The sequence below is a fragment of the Mizuhopecten yessoensis genome, unplaced genomic scaffold (assembly GCF_002113885.1).
Source record: "Mizuhopecten yessoensis strain PY_sf001 unplaced genomic scaffold, ASM211388v2 scaffold10821, whole genome shotgun sequence".
In the NCBI taxonomy this organism is placed as follows: domain Eukaryota; kingdom Metazoa; phylum Mollusca; class Bivalvia; order Pectinida; family Pectinidae; genus Mizuhopecten; species Mizuhopecten yessoensis.
This window is the reverse complement of record NW_018408738.1, coordinates 590172-606515: the sequence shown is the minus strand read 5'-3', so window position 1 is coordinate 606515 and position 16344 is coordinate 590172. Positions and strand designations below refer to the sequence as shown.

The 16344-nt window shown below is 34.7% G+C and overlaps 2 protein-coding genes across 3 annotated transcripts in view; both read left to right on the top strand.

Annotated features, from left to right (window-relative positions):
* Nucleotides 1-6488, top strand: part of LOC110462666 (L-ascorbate oxidase-like) — a 12194-nt gene extending 5706 nt beyond the window's left edge. The window contains exons 7-15 of one of the 2 annotated variants that reach the window (XM_021516746.1): nucleotides 1205-1347; nucleotides 2141-2281; nucleotides 2646-2770; nucleotides 3187-3326; nucleotides 3673-3734; nucleotides 3875-4010; nucleotides 4505-4804; nucleotides 5481-5642; nucleotides 5914-6488. In XM_021516746.1, the coding sequence (XP_021372421.1) occupies nucleotides 1205-1347; nucleotides 2141-2281; nucleotides 2646-2770; nucleotides 3187-3326; nucleotides 3673-3734; nucleotides 3875-4010; nucleotides 4505-4804; nucleotides 5481-5642; nucleotides 5914-6263 (1559 nt within the window). In that variant the 3' untranslated portion in view covers nucleotides 6264-6488. Of the gene's footprint in view, nucleotides 1-1204; nucleotides 1348-2140; nucleotides 2282-2645; nucleotides 2771-3186; nucleotides 3327-3672; nucleotides 3735-3874; nucleotides 4011-4504; nucleotides 4861-5480; nucleotides 5643-5913 lie in introns of those variants that run through there. The other variant, XM_021516747.1, reaches the window with a different exon arrangement.
* Nucleotides 6489-8161: 1673 nt separating this feature from the next.
* On the top strand, nucleotides 8162-11110 carry LOC110462683 (L-ascorbate oxidase-like). The gene is made up of 5 exons (XM_021516774.1): nucleotides 8162-8191; nucleotides 8514-8659; nucleotides 9124-9235; nucleotides 10201-10295; nucleotides 10990-11110. The coding sequence occupies exons 2-5, from the start codon at nucleotides 8544-8546 to the stop codon at nucleotides 11108-11110; spliced, it is 444 nt and encodes a 147-aa protein (XP_021372449.1). The 5' UTR covers nucleotides 8162-8191; nucleotides 8514-8543.
* The last annotated feature ends 5234 nt before the right edge of the window (nucleotides 11111-16344 follow it).

Sequence of the window (16344 nt, the reverse complement as noted above, 5' to 3'; positions counted from 1 at the left end):
AGACAGCTTCATAAAATTGATATAGCTACTTGTTGTACATTAATAAAAGCAAAGTTTTGTGCTGGCAAAACAAAACAACTTTAAAATATTTCATGGAAACAATTCTTCGCATAGATTGTACAAATCCTTACAAAGCTCTTACAGAGGTGTATCGTTATGTGTAAGCAATATTTATATCATTGTCAAAATCAGCATAGATGGGAACCAAATATTATCAACAAATTTGAAGGATACTCAATATCAAACTTTTATAGCGATTCATTATTCTTTAAAGATAATCTTAAAACAAATGTATTTGGTTACCTAGACAAGGATGAATTATCTTATAGGAGAAAATCAAACTTTCTTTTAAATCTTGACTTTGCTAGATACTTGTACGGTGTGAATGATCCTCGCTGTTTCGTTTCATCCGAAATAAGAAAAAGTGACGATGGGTTTACTGGATTTATGCTATTTGATAGCGGGGTCATCAACGGAAGGGGTGAGTAACAGTGGTGTGTGGTGAAATGTCAGTTGTTGTCGGCGCTGATATGTACTGGCTAACTCAGTCTTTTGTTATTGGTTTTATATAACCAGATGCTGCTTATTTATTTTGAAATATCAATAAAAGGTATACATGTATATCCTTAATCGTTTAAATAGTCTTTAGCAATAAGCTTCAATAATAGAATGAAAATAACATAAAAATCTTACCCTGGCTATTAAACTTTCTGGAGTAACCCGACTCAACTTATAAAATCTTAATTAATATACACACACGATGGTGTTACCCTTGAAATACATATATGAAAACAAAACAAAAAAGGCATTTATTGTTTCATAATTGTAACACACTTTTAGTTTAAAAAACATATTTTAGAAACTAAATATGAAATATTAATACTTTTTCTTTAAGACATATTCCAATTTGGCTACCCCAATTCATTTATATGTAACTTGACTTAATACGTTGCAACGGCCACTATTCAAACGGAAATTTCAGCCTCTTTTCATGCAGGAGATCATAATGTACTGACTTTGTGATACGTAAAATGTGCTGAATACAATATATTTATTGTTCATTACATATTAGACGGATGTCACAATAACGCCTAGCACTACGTTACTCGTGTCACAAAAACAGTAAAAGCTGCAGTGACGACAGGAATTTTATTACTTCTTCATTGCTTAAGATGTAAGTAGGTTTTCTTGTTTTTTATTTCAGGTCACAAATACCCAAACTTTGGCGATAGACCAAAGTTGCCAAAACTGCCGTATGAGACGTTTGTCGTCAAGAGCAACAAGACATACCGTTTCCGTATAATCAATACTGGCAATGCCTTCACTCTATTTTATTCTGTCGACCAGGTATTCATATCAAGTATTTCTCATTATGCAGATCACACTTCTACATTTGATTTCCCATATTATCAATACTGACAACGCCTTCCCTCTGTTTTGTTCTGTCGCCCAGGGGTTTTCATTTAAAGTATTTGTCATCGTGTGGAGAAAACGTTTTATTTTACTTTTGAAGTAAATGGTTCCATTATGTTAAACTATTCTGTCACAGTGTGAAATATCTTAGTCGTTTTCAAACGAAATGTACCATACAATCACCTGCTTCAATGGATTTTTTCAGATTAATAGGTGTTCACAATTTGCAGTGCTATCCAACACTTTAAAATAAGTGACCAATTTATTGGCGTTGATACTCATATATATATCCTTAACATTCACAATTCAACGTCATTTAATGTATTTTGTTAAATAGACATACCACGTATACTCGCATATGCTTTTGCTAACAACGGTTTTACACAAATCAAATATCTTACAACATGAACCATCATATAATGTTTCATTAAACATTATATCACATTTAACTCTTGTTTACGATGATCTTTACTTTGTTAGGTCATGAGATATCCCAAGATCCTTTGTTATGGAACTTAATTGTATTAAAAACATGTTATGAGATTATTTTTAGGCAAAAATTGGAACCTTAAGTACAAAATATAAAACTAAATTAAGTTGACAAGAGTCGTATTGTTCAAAAAGTCGCAAAGATATACATGGCTGGACATGAAACGAAATATGTTGTATTCATGTCTGTTTAAATAATTCACAAAATCAGGCATGTTTACTCCTTATTTTCATATAGCATAAACTGGAGTTGATCTCGTTAGACGGCCACGACGTTCGAGGTAGGAAAGTTGACTTTATTGGAACTACACCGGGAGAGAGAGTAGACTTCCTGCTACGCACAACGGAAACCCCGGGCAATTACTGGTTCCGGGTCGAAGTAATAAACAAATTAATTCACTTTTGTAAATTAAAATCGCATTTCTGCAAGTTTTGCGAAAAAAATCTTCCCAACTTAGTCTTTTCACAAATATGTTCATGGTTTGAATTCTGTATGCCTTTCTTAAATAACAAGCTGTAACAAGTACAAGATTAGCTTATTAAGTAAGAGAACAGAACATAAGTTCACATGTGAGTGGTATGGTGAAAAAAGACAAGCATGTTAAAGCACCATCAACATTGACAAATTAGTGCTTATAAATGTGGTTATCTGTTTCGTTTTATGTTTAAATTAAACGCTGCTGTGTTTTAGACCTTGCGCCTTTATCATTTGTACTGCTTTTTGCCATTACTCATTCTAACAGGCAAATGGTGCTGGACAGGTGAAGGGTATACTACAGTATGACACTGTACCAGCAAGCACTCCAAACTCTGTAAGGAGGAAGTGTTCTGGGAACGACGGATGTACCTCTATCAACTGTATGCTGTCGTACGTAAATTGATAGAAATTGAAACAAATTATTAATTACATGATATATAATTCAGTATACCAATCTTAGTATCTGGTAAGACATCTGATTATAATTTAAATGAGATGAATTTTGCATTGACACGAATACTACGCGTTACGGTGATCAGGTTGCACTTCTAAAAGCGCTCTTGCATTCCACAAGGACTGCGGGGTCAGCAAGTGAAAAGAAACGGGGTCATCTGCCCAACCACATCGGTTTCCTTCTCTCTATTCAAGTAATCCGGTTTCCTTCCACACCAAAACCCTATTGTACGTTACTTAAGTATTCTTTTAAGTTGTGTTTAATTAATTACATGTACGAAATGATGAAACTTCTTTCATAATTGTTGTAGAATGACTATTTTTATAGTAATATTAATATTTTTATAACACAGCGTATTTCCTCCCGACTACAACCTCACATGTATACCGCTACACAAACTGAGTCTGGACACACGAAAGGAGAAACGACCGGTGCCCAAATATACAGACGATGGCAAGTTCGTCGAAATAATGCTCAGCAATCGTTACAAATGTAGGTTTTTTTTCTGGCAGTAAGTAAATAAAATGATTAAAATGGATTTTCTAAACGTATTGAGATAGACCAAAAAACAATACTAAAAGATTGTTGAAACATATATACGCACAGCTACCTTGTAGATATGTACAATATGTGTTATCCGTGTTTCATCCTACTTTTAGACCACCTTGCGGTAACATCCAGGCAACAATAGTGATTACTTTAAGTTGAAGTGACTTGTGATAAAATTGTTGTAAAAAAATACTGTTTATATTCATATGTACAATAGATAAGAATAAATAACTGTACGTAACAAAGGAGTCAAGGAGTACGAAACAGTTGCTTTTATTTTGATGTTTAGCACAAACGACTACTGCTGTCATTAACGGGAAGAGCTTCGTCAAGCCGACCAGTCCTCTACAGGTAAATCATTAAGGCCATGCTGCTTACATATATCTTGCAATTTTATTTTATGCTATTTTTAATCACTCGCGGTTATAAAATTTGCTTTTTTTGCACTTTTTATTCTATTGTGGTGTTGTATTCTATACTGATTATTGCAGACTTACCCTGACCTTGACAGTGTGATTGAGTCGTGTAACAAGACGGACCTTAGGTGTGAGGAAAATATCTGCTTCTGTACTCAAATCATTAAGGTGGACATTGGAACTAATGTCCAGTTTGTTTTAGTAGCTCCAGGTATGTTTAGTCCGAAATTCCGCTGGCCCTGACAACAAACTTAGACATTTTGATCGATTTAGGTCTGGTGTGGGCCAAATTAACACAGAGAGGTGGAACGGAAATTTTCTTGACAAAAAAAAAAACAATTTTGCGTTTTCGTTTGGAGCAGTACAGCTTGTTTATTAGTCGATCCCATGACCTACAAAATGGCGTCGCTCAGGTGAGAAATTTTGAACGAATGAAAACCGAAGATTCTCCAGACAAAATGTAGCAACTGTTGGTGATAATAAGAGCATATCTGTGTGAGGTATGCGTTCTGTCATAGCAGACATGTATCTATCAAAATTGCCAAGTCTTGCTAAATTTCATTGTTGAAACACTTATTCTTACTACAGAATTCGGTGAATCAATATCTAAAATATGCTTACTCTTTACAGAGATCAATAACCAATTCATCACAAATATTATGATGGATAATTCTCAAAAGTATACATTACTTTGTTTTTGTGCAGGTCCCGATGTGAGCGTGCCTATATTTGGACTGCAGCATCCAATCCACACTCACGGTCATGACTTTCACGTGTTGAAGGTGGCTTATTCCCATTTCAACTTGTCATCTGGTGAGTCCTTGGGTATTAACGAGGACATCGAATGTGAGTCAGAAGTACGGTGTGATTATCCAAAGTGGAAAAACGACTCTTGGGGCGGAGACAACATTCCAGGCCTTAACCTTGTGGATCCTCCCATCAAGGACACAGTACTTCTGCCGAGACATGGCTACACTGTCATCAGGATGAAAGCGGATAACCCGGGTACTATCAACTCTCAGAACTAACCAACACCATCCCCTCCCCCAAAGCTAGCTCGGGTACGATTTCCTCTCAGAACTTACCAGCACAATCCTCCTGGATAAACCCGGGTATGATCACCTCTAAGACCTAACCAAGACCACCCCCTTTACTCCCCAAAGCTAGCTGCGGTACGATTAGCGCTCAGAACTAACCGCCACCATCCACACCCCTCCCCGAGATAGCCCAGATACGATCAGCTTTCAGAATTAATCAACACTATTCCCTCGGATAACCTTGGTATGATCAGCTCTCAGAATTACTGTCTTCATCAACCCCTAACCCCAACTCCATAGCTACCAGCCCCAGTCCCCATCTCCCCAACCCCCAAGCCACCAAAACACAAGGCACCAGGCCACAGCCACAGTCCCAGTCCTATCCCGAGCCCTACCCCCTACCCCTACCACCCTACCGGATTACTAAGGTACGATAGGCTCTCAGCTTTCAGAATTACCAACCATTGCCCAAACCCCTTCTGGCTTCTCAACCCTTTCCACTTTTGTTCAAAATCAGACACCGTTATAATGATGTAAAATAGAAAATACACATAATACGTAGGTAATATATAGTGTAACATAAATCTTACTTGACCGGAAACAAAAAAATTGAAATATGAAAAAGGACTGCATTGCTGTTTCAGGATTTTGGTTCTTTCACTGTCACATTGAGATTCACCAGATCACCGGAATGGCGCTCATACTGCAGGTCGGGGATGTGGACCAGATGCCACCCACGCCCAAAAACTTCCCTACCTGTGGGAACTTCAACTTTCCAAAGGAAGAATTTAAGGATATGACGAAAAGTAGGTTTCTTTTAGAACTTATGGGTATGACGTAGATGTTTGAAGAAAACAAATCTTTATTATTCTATTATTCGTTACGTGTTTGACCACATCCGGTGTACCTCATTAAAGTTTGTTTTTCGATGGTTATTGTTATATTTGTAACAGTTAATTGATATTTGATTCATTTTATAAGCATGGACAAATACTTATTTTCGTATACATGTGTAGCATCTTTAATAATTACCAAAATGATTGCTTAAAGATGATATATATATTTAATGTTTTATAGAGTCAAAGACCTCTTCGAAAGCTAAAGAAGTGACCAGCGCTTCTCTCAACAGTGACTCACTGGGACTTGTCGAGGCTCAACCACACGGTTCCGGATGTGTGATGATAGTCAAAGATGACACAAAAACTGCCTACGTCATTGTTATATGCGCACTATTGACTACTGTAGTCGCATTTGGACTGTGCTTGTTGTGGCACACAATTGAAAAGAAAAGGTTAATGCAAAAGTACGGTGACGATTTTGGTGTTAAGTTCCACCGGCTTGGTAGTGACACAGATAATCTCGTCGCTTCTGCAGGAGACAAAAGCATCGGACAATCGGCGACGTATATGACATTTCGCAAGATTTAAATTAACATCCAACTTGAGAATCTTAAGCTGAAAACCATCTTGTTCACTATGGTCGAATTACATTCTGGAGTTTATGATTTAATGTCACTGATTGATCAAGATATATACAATTGCATTGGTAATACACTGCATGTAAGATTAATCTTCTTCATTAATATTTTCATGTTACCTGTATCAGTTACCTATTACAGTTGCGTTTTAATAGTTTTTGTAATAAAATTCATTGCCATAAGTTAATATTGTTATAGCTTTACTTTGCGTTGCAGATATCGATACGTTAATCAATATAACCTGTAACGCTTTTGACATTCAGTAAAGTCTGCAATACCAAACCAGTACTGCACAAATTTGCATTCATATAGATACATGTACCAAAGAATAAGTATACAGTTTGTAGTTGAAAGTCAGTTAATCCTTGCAGTGATGGAGTATGGTCTACATTCATCCTTGTATACCAGATGGTTATTGTTGTAAAGAACAACTTTAAACAAAAGAGGGTTCATACAATGTTGTCATACGAAAATAAAACCCACTTTAATGACATTTTAAACGAAATAGATGCAACCATGCATGAACACACGCACATTATTAACCCCGCCTCCCACCACACACATATTCCGTTTCGCACACGTAGACGTACACACTCATGCAATCATATATCCTTCCACGTGTACACACCGCAGTTAGTTTTACTATAGTATTCCACGTCAATTATCAGATCAGTGTTTTTGCTTTGACACTAAATTATGATTTTCATATGAATAAAGTTTTAATTAGGACAGTAAGCAGCATCTTCAACTCTACTGTCAGAATACTCTATTTACTATGTTACTGAACTACATCCTGTACAATGTTAAGTTTGTGTATGGCTGCTGTTTTCTACCACTGTTAGTTTAGTTACTGTCGCTGCGACACCACGCTTCAGCTGTCTAGCATTATGATATTCTTCACTTCACTTCACTTCAAGAATGAGGCAATTACTGTTTTCAAAACTACACAACAACACTTTTACTATTATGATTTACTTCGAAATCAACAGCAACTTTAACCTACTTAATATTTTTTAATAAAAAAGTGTACATCGTGTCTGCTACACCTAACATATAAGACGAACAGGCATGTGACTGTCGTAAGCGGCCAAATACCATGGCGGTTTCCGGTTTTCATTTAGAATGTTACCTTAACAATAATGTAAGGTGAACATGTCATACCAAACCTACATCACAAAAACAGTCTGAGAGGTGTGATTCAGGACTGCGTGGAAACCACAAAATGGATGTTCTAGTGTCAGTGCTCACCGTCATCACATTGTTAGGGGGATTTATTATGTTAGGGTTTGCTCCGTTTGACCATGACGTCACCCCTAGCTGTGGTGAGAATGAAAAAGTCTGTGAGTTTCATAGGCTCATCAACCACACCGAGACAATGGTTTTGTATCACGACTATGATGATGATGGTACCCCCATTGTCTATAGGAACGGCTCCTTCTACAAGAGGGTCGACTGTTATCTGTATGAAGAGGCCACAGATCAAGGCGAAAATATTTTTTTCTTTTCTTTTTCATAAAGAAGCACACTTTTTTACGCCCTGTCATTTAACTTACTAGTGTAATAAAAAACAATCTTTATTTGTACATTTAGTGATAAATTAGAAGCAGATGAAATTATGAATAACTATACCTGTGTATCAATTTATTCGTCATACTTTCTCAAAACGATTAAGATTACATAGAATGATAAAATAAAGATGTGAACAGTTGCCATCACATCAAAACACATAAGCAAGAAAAGAAAACCGCACGATTTATAAAGTGATCGCTCGTTACAGATTTACTGTACACCCTGACTAGTGATGGTTCGTATACGATACTCTATACCGTTAACGGGAAATTCCCTGGGCCCTCTATTGTTGTTTACGAAGGGCAAGAGGTTAGTTCGCTGGTCTGAACTAATAACTTTTGCAAATGCTAACATTTTGCTTACCATAATTAAAGCATTGCCATCTATGTTATAACAGTGTTTATCTTCATTGTCATCTCATAAGTGAGGAAAGAGCTGGTAAAAGTAGCACGGTGATACAACATTCACCACTCGTATAACGATGATTATAAAAATAAAGATTAAATCCATTTTGACCATATTGTGTTTAAATAGGTTTGGACCAAAAACCTTACTTTGTGAATGGCAAAGTGTCATAAAAGTAGTGTTCTGAATACACGTTTGTACAAACCCACAATTACCATTACTACAGGTGGTAGTTCACGTCACTAATGCTTTATTAATGGAGGGAGTCACTATCCACTGGCACGGTATCTATCAGAGGGGGACGCCGTGGATGGACGGAGTAGACATGGTTAGCCAGTGTCCTATCAGTCCTGGACAGTCCTTTACATACAGGTTAGAGAAGCTCATGTCCAGTTATTGTCTTTTCGTCTGGACATTAAAATTCTGTCTTGTTTCGTTTTAATTAGTTATTAATAATTAGATATTTGTATTTTGCAAACAGACTTCCTGTCTTGGTTGTTGAAATGGAGTTTGGCTATATGGTACTTTGAGATCACTATTGAGTATTTTGTTCGAATGACTAAATATACAAGAACTCATTGATATTGTAATTCCAATCTAATGACTTGTCAAATATCGCGTTTTTCTTCCTTATGATTGCATGTCTAGCGTCATGATTAAAGAGTTTATCCTAATATGTAGCATGCTTACAGTGTGTAAGATCGCTACTGAGTTAACGTGGTTTGTTGAAGTAACTCATTGCTCTACCAGAGCATGCAGCGTCTGTTGATGTTTCGGTACAGGTATATACACCGTTGATTTGGTTTCTGTATATGACTCTTCATTCCAATTATCAGGTTCATTGCGGATCCGATCGGGACCCACTGGTATCATTCTCATCTCGGTGTCCAGAGAACGGACGGCCTGGCTGGAGCCCTTATTGTTCTGCCAAGATCTGAAAGGGCTAAGGTCAGATGCGTTATCAATAAACTGTCAAATTGCAAAATGTTTTTGAATCAGCGAATACAATAGACTTTTTTCGATAATATACATGTACCATTGTAAAGCGTTACAGAGAACATGACAAAGGAAGAGCTGTCTATCTTTTCACAGTATCGGCACATGTAAGTCGGCAGGGATATTATTCTGCATTTACTTTTGTTTTTTAAGACCATTTTTTTCTTGTCGTGAAATCGAAACTGTTTTACGACACATGTAAAGTTTACACTATCCGGGTTATATGGTAACTTTACTTACAAAGATTTATGTTTTCTGTAAAAAGTTCTATGACAGTGTAACAAGCTTTAAATAAGTTACAGTCAATCACACAATATCGCATACATGTCAAACATTTAATAATCACAGGGAAATAGTATGGTTGTGGATTTAAAAATATACATGTATCATCACTTCAATGTTCATTTTTTTTTTAATTTTCTATGTGAAAATAGTGATAAAAATGGTTTAAACATTAATAAAAGTAAGGAATGAGCTGTTATAGCCGAAAGTTGGAAATTATAATGTTATAAAGAGTTCAATGGCCTGATTTACTCTTCTGTTATATTTCGAAATACTTCAAACAAGAGTTGTCATTTTTGCGACCTACTTAGGTGTCCTAAATGACAGACGTAATCATATAAAGCAGTAAATATTTTGGCTTTCTGCTTCGACGTTTGCTGGACTTTTTAAATGGTGCATTCATGTGTTTTTTTTATCTCTAGTCTTCATTTTTCGTCTCAAAAATGATAATTTGATTTAAATATAACCGCTAGCATAACGAAACAATTGCATAGTAAGTTAAAATCATATACAAGACAAAGCTATTTCTTGGTCATGTCATGCGTTTCATAAAAAATAAAAACGCGACAAACTTCCACTTTAATGGTATTACTGAAAGACTAGAAAGTTAAAAAAGACTTATGGATATTTTGTAGAAGTCGAAGTCGAAAGAGTTTGTAGTGATGGTACAGGATTGGTTTCATAAGTCATCCTTGGAATTAACGGAACACTTCGTGTGGGACCTTCGCAGGTATGTATTTGACCAAACAGAAAAGAGGGTCACATGGGCGCTTTTATTAAGATCCATTTCATTAAAATCCTGAGGCGTTTTTTCGTCAATAATCAACTGGTTGGAGAATTTCTGAATTAGCACTTGTTACAAAAGGAAATGTTTGGAAATAAACGACTATTTTAAGATATGATTACTGCTAGGTTTATCATGTAGAGGCTGCCTTTCTCAGGTAAAATTTGTTTTCAACCTACCCTTCCACCTTGTTGGTTGGTTAATACATATATTTCTTATTCGTCATCCGCAATATATAACCTGCTTAACTGAATTTCATGGCGTGATGAATTGGGTTGGCCTTGAAGCCAATTCAACATGAACTGCTCTACTGGTAACAAAAGGTGCTTTAGACCAACTCAATTTATCACTCCATAACACGATAAAAGTAAGATTCAATCCTTTAATCTAAATTAGACCGGGACGTGTGTAAGTTTACCATTAGACACTGTACGATTTAACTACATATTAGGGTATACTCTGACACTGACTGCTCGGATACCTTGGTCGATATCGGTAATAAAGGATTCTAAATATAACATGTTCTTGTGCAAAAACATTACACACAAATTCGTTAGAGAGTCAAATTTAGAATATGACCATTCTCGTCGCAAGGTGTGATCTGTTGACCTGTAGCAGCATTTGTCTATTTCTCTGCTAGGTTTTCCTTTGGTCCTGACGATCCGCGATGTTTCTTTGCCTCAGACATACTCACATCCGACGGTAGCCTGGCTGGGTTCATGCTGTTTCAGTCTGGGGACATCAATGGCAGAGGTATCTAACAATATAACCACAAAAAGTACTAATATGTATTATCAAAAAAGTTTTTTGTCAGATTCCAGAACAATAAAAGCGCATATAGACGTATCATAACCATATAAGTATGAAAATGAGATTTAGAGGCTAGCACATCTGATAATGAAGAAGTTGGAGTATTATAAACAAACTTGATCGTAAAACAAATCGGCTGATATGTACACAGAAATTGAATAATTGGATCGATATAATTTAAAGAGTTTGACTCAATAATTGAATAGCAATATATATCATAAAGTAATTTACTCCAATAAAAGATTGCACCTAAAAACTAAGTCATGTGATAAAACACGATCAATTATCATATATATCTCCAAAGGCTTTTGAATTAATTTCTCGTAATAAAAATGTATATAGGTTGCAAATCATTCATTTCTATGGCGCGAAGATCTGTAAAGCGATTTTAATGGTAAGTTACTGTTAATACTAAGACAAACTGAGACATTCTTTATGTTATAGGCACATGACTTAAAATGAAAGACGAATCGTCTGATCCTGATTCGTAGAGATGTAGCCGTGTCATAAATTAGTTTAGCTGACTTGTTATATTCTACAGAGGTATAGAGTTTATCAATGTAGGGTAACGACAGTGCATCTAGAATCCTGTAATCTGATATCAAAATTTAATGGATGTAAAAACACTGTCTAATACATGTTGGGTCGGAAAGATTTTTTGTTGATATCTGATTTGTGATTATCTACGCGGGGACTAAAGAATCTGATTATGATGTGCTATTGTTATAAAGCGTTGAGAGACATTTAAAACTGTTATCTAACATACGAAATTACCAAATAGGTGCTTCCTTCTTCATACCTCTAGTGATTTTAATACAAATAATACAAGACTCTGTTTACTATCCAACGCCTGAAAACAAATCGCTCCAACAAATGCATTTGACTGGATGGCCGTCGGGGCTGGTGAAATTTTATAAAGATATTTTTCGTTCAGTAACAGCAGTATTTAGTTTAGTAATCACAATTACTTCAATTGTGTTTATTAAAGTCACAATTACCCGGAGTTTGGCGATACCCCGATTTACCCAGAGCTACCTTATGAGACATTTATTGTAAAAAGTAATAAAACGTACCGATTCCGCTTCATCAACTCCGGAAATGCATTTCCTCTTCAAGTCTTTGTGGAACAGGTAAGCCAGTATAGACGTTTATGATTCAATAAATCTAAATTTGAATTTCACTTTGTAACAAGTTTTGTCATTGGTTAAGTGTAGTACATGTGACCCAAAAAAACAGCTGTTAATATTAGTATGAACGGCTAATTTTTCCATGGGACTACTTTTAAAATTTTCCAAATCTCCATTAAGCAATTTACTTGTCGTTCGAGTTGTCTCCCCTAGCCTAAACTAAACAAGCCGTGATCGAAATAGTGACAATATAAGGAATTAATCTGTATGTTTCCAATATTTGAAAGTATTAACTGAGGTGAATTGACTTACACATATACTGTATTATCCCTGCATTTCCACAAACATGACGATCGCGACATGTAAACACTAGGCTTACATACGCAGCACGTACATTGCGAGGCCGAGGCTACAAACAACCGAAACCCGAGGAACACGGGTTTTGAATTACGACACGTAATGTGCCTCTAATGACAAACAAACTAAAGTTCTTTAATAGGTTTTTTCCAAGAATTATCCATGAAACAAAAAGGTGACGAGTCTTGCTATTGCACTTCCCGTCAAAATCAACTTCGCTTTCCACAATGCAGGTGTCAATTCCGGCCTTTCCGTCCTCCAGAATCATAATCCATCGACTTTACCGTACACAACGGTACACTGTTGAAAACGTTATCTATGTAGAATCGCCTAAGTAAAATCGTAGCTCATTCGAAAATTAAACCACTGTTTCTTCTATGTTTTTCTCAGTAAGGTCGATCGAAAAGAGGCAGTGGGAACATTATCACGTAAATTATTTTCGAGATCCCTGAAACGACGTTGCAATGTTACATCATATTACTACACTAAGTTAATAAATGAATGAAAAAAGTTCGTACTTTAAATTATGCTTTTGGATTTCCTTTTAATTGATAATGATTTGGAATTATATGGATTGAATCTGTATTTTTCCAGTGTTCATGCAAGTGTTAACGGGGAAAAGTATACTAACTTGAGTAAATTCATGAAGTGTTGTAGTAAAAATATATGATCTGTCAACAACTGCAGTTTCCGATTAAAATACAATTGTTTGGTAGTTGTTATGAAGTGTCTGAATAAATTATTGTTGGCTGGTAGTTGTAATGAAGTGTCTGAATAAAATATAATTGTTTGGTAGTTATAATGAAGTGTCTTAATAAAATATAATTGTTTGGTAGTTGTAATGAAGTGTCCTTATACAATATAATTGTATGGTAGTTGTTATGAAGTGTCTAATTAAAATATCATTGTTTGGTAGTTGTAAAGAAGTGTCTTAATAAAATCTAACTGTTTAGTAGTTGCAGTGAAGTGTCTTAATAAAATATAATTGTTTGGTAGTTGGAAAGAAGTGTCTTAATAAAATCTAACTGGTTAGTAGTTGTAGTGAAGTGTCTTAATAAAATATAATTGTTTGGTAGTTGTAATGAAGTGTCTTAAAAAAATATTATTGTTTGGTAGTTGTAATGAAGTGTCCTTATATAATATAATTGTTTGGTAGATGTAATGAAGTGTCCGATTGAAATATAATTGTTTGGTAGTTGTTAGGAAGTGTCTAAATAAAATATTGTTGGTTGGTAGTTGTAATGAAGAGTCTGAATAAAATATAATTGTTTTGTAGTTGTAGTTAAGTGTCATTGTAAAATATTATTGTTTGGTAGTTGAAATGAAGTGTCTTAATGAAATATAATTGTTTGGTAGTTATTATAAAGTGTTAAAATAATATATAATTGTTTGGTAGTTATCATAAAGTGTTAAAATAATATATAATTGTTTGGTAGTTATAATGAAGTGTCTTAATAAAACATGACTGTTTAGTAGTTGTAGTGAAGTGTCGTAATAAAATATTGTTGGTTGGTAGTTGTAATGAAGTGTCTGAATAAAATATAATTGTTTGGTAGTTGTAATAATGTCTCTTAATAAAATATTATTGTTTGGTAGTTGTAATGAAGTGTCTTAATAAAATATAATTGTTTGGTAGTTGTTAGGAAGTGTCGTAGTAAAATATAATTGTTTAATAGTTGTAGTGAAGTGTCGTAATAAAATATTATTGTTTGGTAGTTGTAATGAAGTGTCTTAATAAAACATAATTGTTTGGTAGTTGTAATGAAGTTTGTACATGAAATATAATTGTTTGATAGTTGTAGTGGAGTGTCTACATGAAATATAATTGTTTGGTAGTTTTAGTGGAGTGTCTACATAAAATATAATTGTTTGGTAGTTGTACTGAAGTGTCGTAGTAAAATATAATTGTTTAATAAATGTAGTGAAGTGTCGTAATAATATATACTTATTTGGTTGTTGTTATGAAGTGTCGGACTAAAATCTAATTGTTTGGTAGTTGTAGTGAAGTGTCTTAATAAAGTCTAATTGTTTAGTAGTTGTAATGAAGTGTCTTAATAAAATCTAATTGTTTAGTAGTTGTAATGAAGTGTCATTACAAAACATAATTGTTTTTTAGTTGTAATGAAGTATCTTAATAAAATATAATTGTTTGGTAAATGTTTTAAAGTGTCATAATAAAAAAAAGTTGTTTGGTAGTTGTAATAGAAGTGTCTTATTAAAATATAATTGTTGACTAGTTGTAATGAAGTATATGAAAAAAAAATAATTGTTTGGTAGTTATTATGAAGTGTCTGTATAAAATATAATTATTTGGTAGTTTTAGTGAAGTGTCTTAGTAACTAGTTAATTCATGTCCTTTCAGTCAATAGTCAAAACTGTTTTACCGAGGTGTTGGGACCAACCTGGTGAAATATTTCCCAAGACCGTGGGGAAATAATGACTTAAAGGGCATGATTTAACCGTTTTGTTACTTTCAATGATCTGTATGGATTACATTTGCATACACATGACAAATTGCATGTGCACTTACGGGCTCAAAGTTCATCAATGGAGATTCCTAAGCATCGTGATATGCCGTTATAATTCTGACCGCTGCTTTAATTACATTTTTGGTATCACAATAATCCCCGTTTTCAACTAATTTCAGTAAATCCCCAATATTTCTTAAAAATGTTCTCTTTGAGATTCCCATGAAAATAGTTTTGACTAATTCATGGCTCTATATGAATGACGCTATTTTAACTATAAATATAGTCAAACTTGTTTTTTTATTTTTCGTATAGAGAGTCAGGTAAGAACAATATTTTTTGTTTTGGGATGAAGTATCATAAAAGACATAAATGCCAGACAGTTGTAATGAAGTGTCGTTATGGAAATTGTCCGAGAGTGGAAGTGTCATTGGACAGCGAAACAGTCTATTCAATGTACAGCTTTTTAGTAACGCTACGTACAATTATCGTTTTTGTAAAAGGTTGTCATTTACTTCTACCAATTAAAGTATTATTTATATAAACATACACATTTTCACATTTTCTATTAGATGGCATTACATGCTGATTATGCGCTGACTGTTTTATCATGAGACTAGCTTATCAAAACGTTTCAAATCGTTCTACATATTTTCCCACATGTTGAACCTATCCATTCACAATATCAACGGGTGATTAATTTCGTCACATGCTTCGTTGTAACGTTCTACATTCTGTCACGAGACTTTATCTCATCTAACCCACACAATACGGTTAACACGTGCAACATTCTACCTGCCTCCCCTCGTCAAACCAGTCTTTGTTATTAACGTGCAACATTCTACCTGCCTTCCCTTGTTAAACCAGTCTTTGTTATTAACGTGTAACGTTCTACCTGCCTTCTTCCGTCAAGCCAGTCTTTATTATTTAGCCGGGACAGGTTGTAGTTTCTATTTCTTTTCATTTCAATAATTATGCCACAAAACCTCACAATGTGAAATGTCTTTGCTTATTCCAGTTTTAAAGAAATATAATTTAAACTGTTTTCAAAGTAATATGGAGTACATCTATTGTTTTATTCTTTAGGTTTTGTTTCTTCTTGATACCCTAAAATAATTATAAAAACAACACAAGTAGTAATATTATCTTGCTGGATAAGCATGCAGCAAACTTAACCAGCCTGCTGAAATAACGGCCATATAGTTTAAAGAGTTTACTATTAATTGCATTGAG

Excerpts from the sequence above, each read along its gene's own strand:
- LOC110462683 (XM_021516774.1), top strand. The coding sequence starts at position 8,544 with ATGGAGGGAGTCACTATCCACTGGCACGGTATCTATCAGAGGGGGACG. Across the intron at positions 8,660-9,123 it reads GGACAGTCCTTTACATACAG|GTTCATTGCGGATCCGATCG; the intron begins GTTAGAGAAGCT and ends TCCAATTATCAG. Across the intron at positions 10,296-10,989 it reads TTCGTGTGGGACCTTCGCAG|GTTTTCCTTTGGTCCTGACG; the intron begins GTATGTATTTGA and ends TTTCTCTGCTAG.